Genomic DNA, 628 nt, shown 5'->3' with positions numbered 1-628 from the left:
CTTACTCTACAAGCAGGTAAATGGGGAGAAAATGTTATAATTTCATGTATCTTTTTTCTCTAAATGACAATAAACACTATACTGTAATTGGTATGCTTTGCTTTCCCAGCTTTGTGAGATTTTTATTCTCTTGCAATACAGAGCAGTTTCTTACCATCATTTACATCATCAGTGCCTGTGTTGCCACTCTTCCCTGAAGTATTGCTCTGGCTATACTGACCTGGAAATTTCCATTTATTTGCAATTTAATTCAATAGTTGTGGTGAAATGGCAGCAGGTGGAAAGTGATCAGACTGATGAAGAGACAAAAGCTGTTATAGCCAACAAAACTGATAAGAATATTTAAGTTCTATATTTTAATTGACAAAGTTCATACCTGCCAGGCCCTTGATGCCAAGTGCAAAAGTCATAGTGATCAGGTATGACAGCCAAATCAACATTTATAAATCAAGAACCATAGCTGTTTTGATGTCTATGATTGGCTACAACATTTTAGAGAAATTCTTGGTTACCAACATTTTGGAGAGCTTGAATTACAGGAAATCACCACAAAAACTGCTGATTGTGAATGCATCACCCTCCACTTTCATTTTCTTCAATAGTTGTCAGTACTAAATACCAATGTAAC

The 628-nt window shown here is 35.5% G+C and overlaps 1 protein-coding gene across 1 annotated transcript in view; it reads right to left on the bottom strand.

The window, feature by feature from the left end:
- The window catches only part of LOC119594037 (uncharacterized protein DDB_G0283697-like), a gene marked incomplete in the record, with an annotated part of 31,250 nt that overhangs the window by 15,852 nt on the left and 14,770 nt on the right, over positions 1 to 628 (bottom strand). Inside the window, 1 exon segment of the mRNA XM_037943065.1 lies at positions 155 to 220. Coding sequence (XP_037798993.1) covers positions 155 to 220 — 66 coding nt within the window.

This window comes from Penaeus monodon, chromosome 33, assembly GCF_015228065.2.
Source record: "Penaeus monodon isolate SGIC_2016 chromosome 33, NSTDA_Pmon_1, whole genome shotgun sequence".
Lineage (NCBI taxonomy): Eukaryota > Metazoa > Arthropoda > Malacostraca > Decapoda > Penaeidae > Penaeus > Penaeus monodon.
Note: the sequence above shows the minus strand (reverse complement) of the source record. Positions and strands in the feature narration are given on the sequence as shown.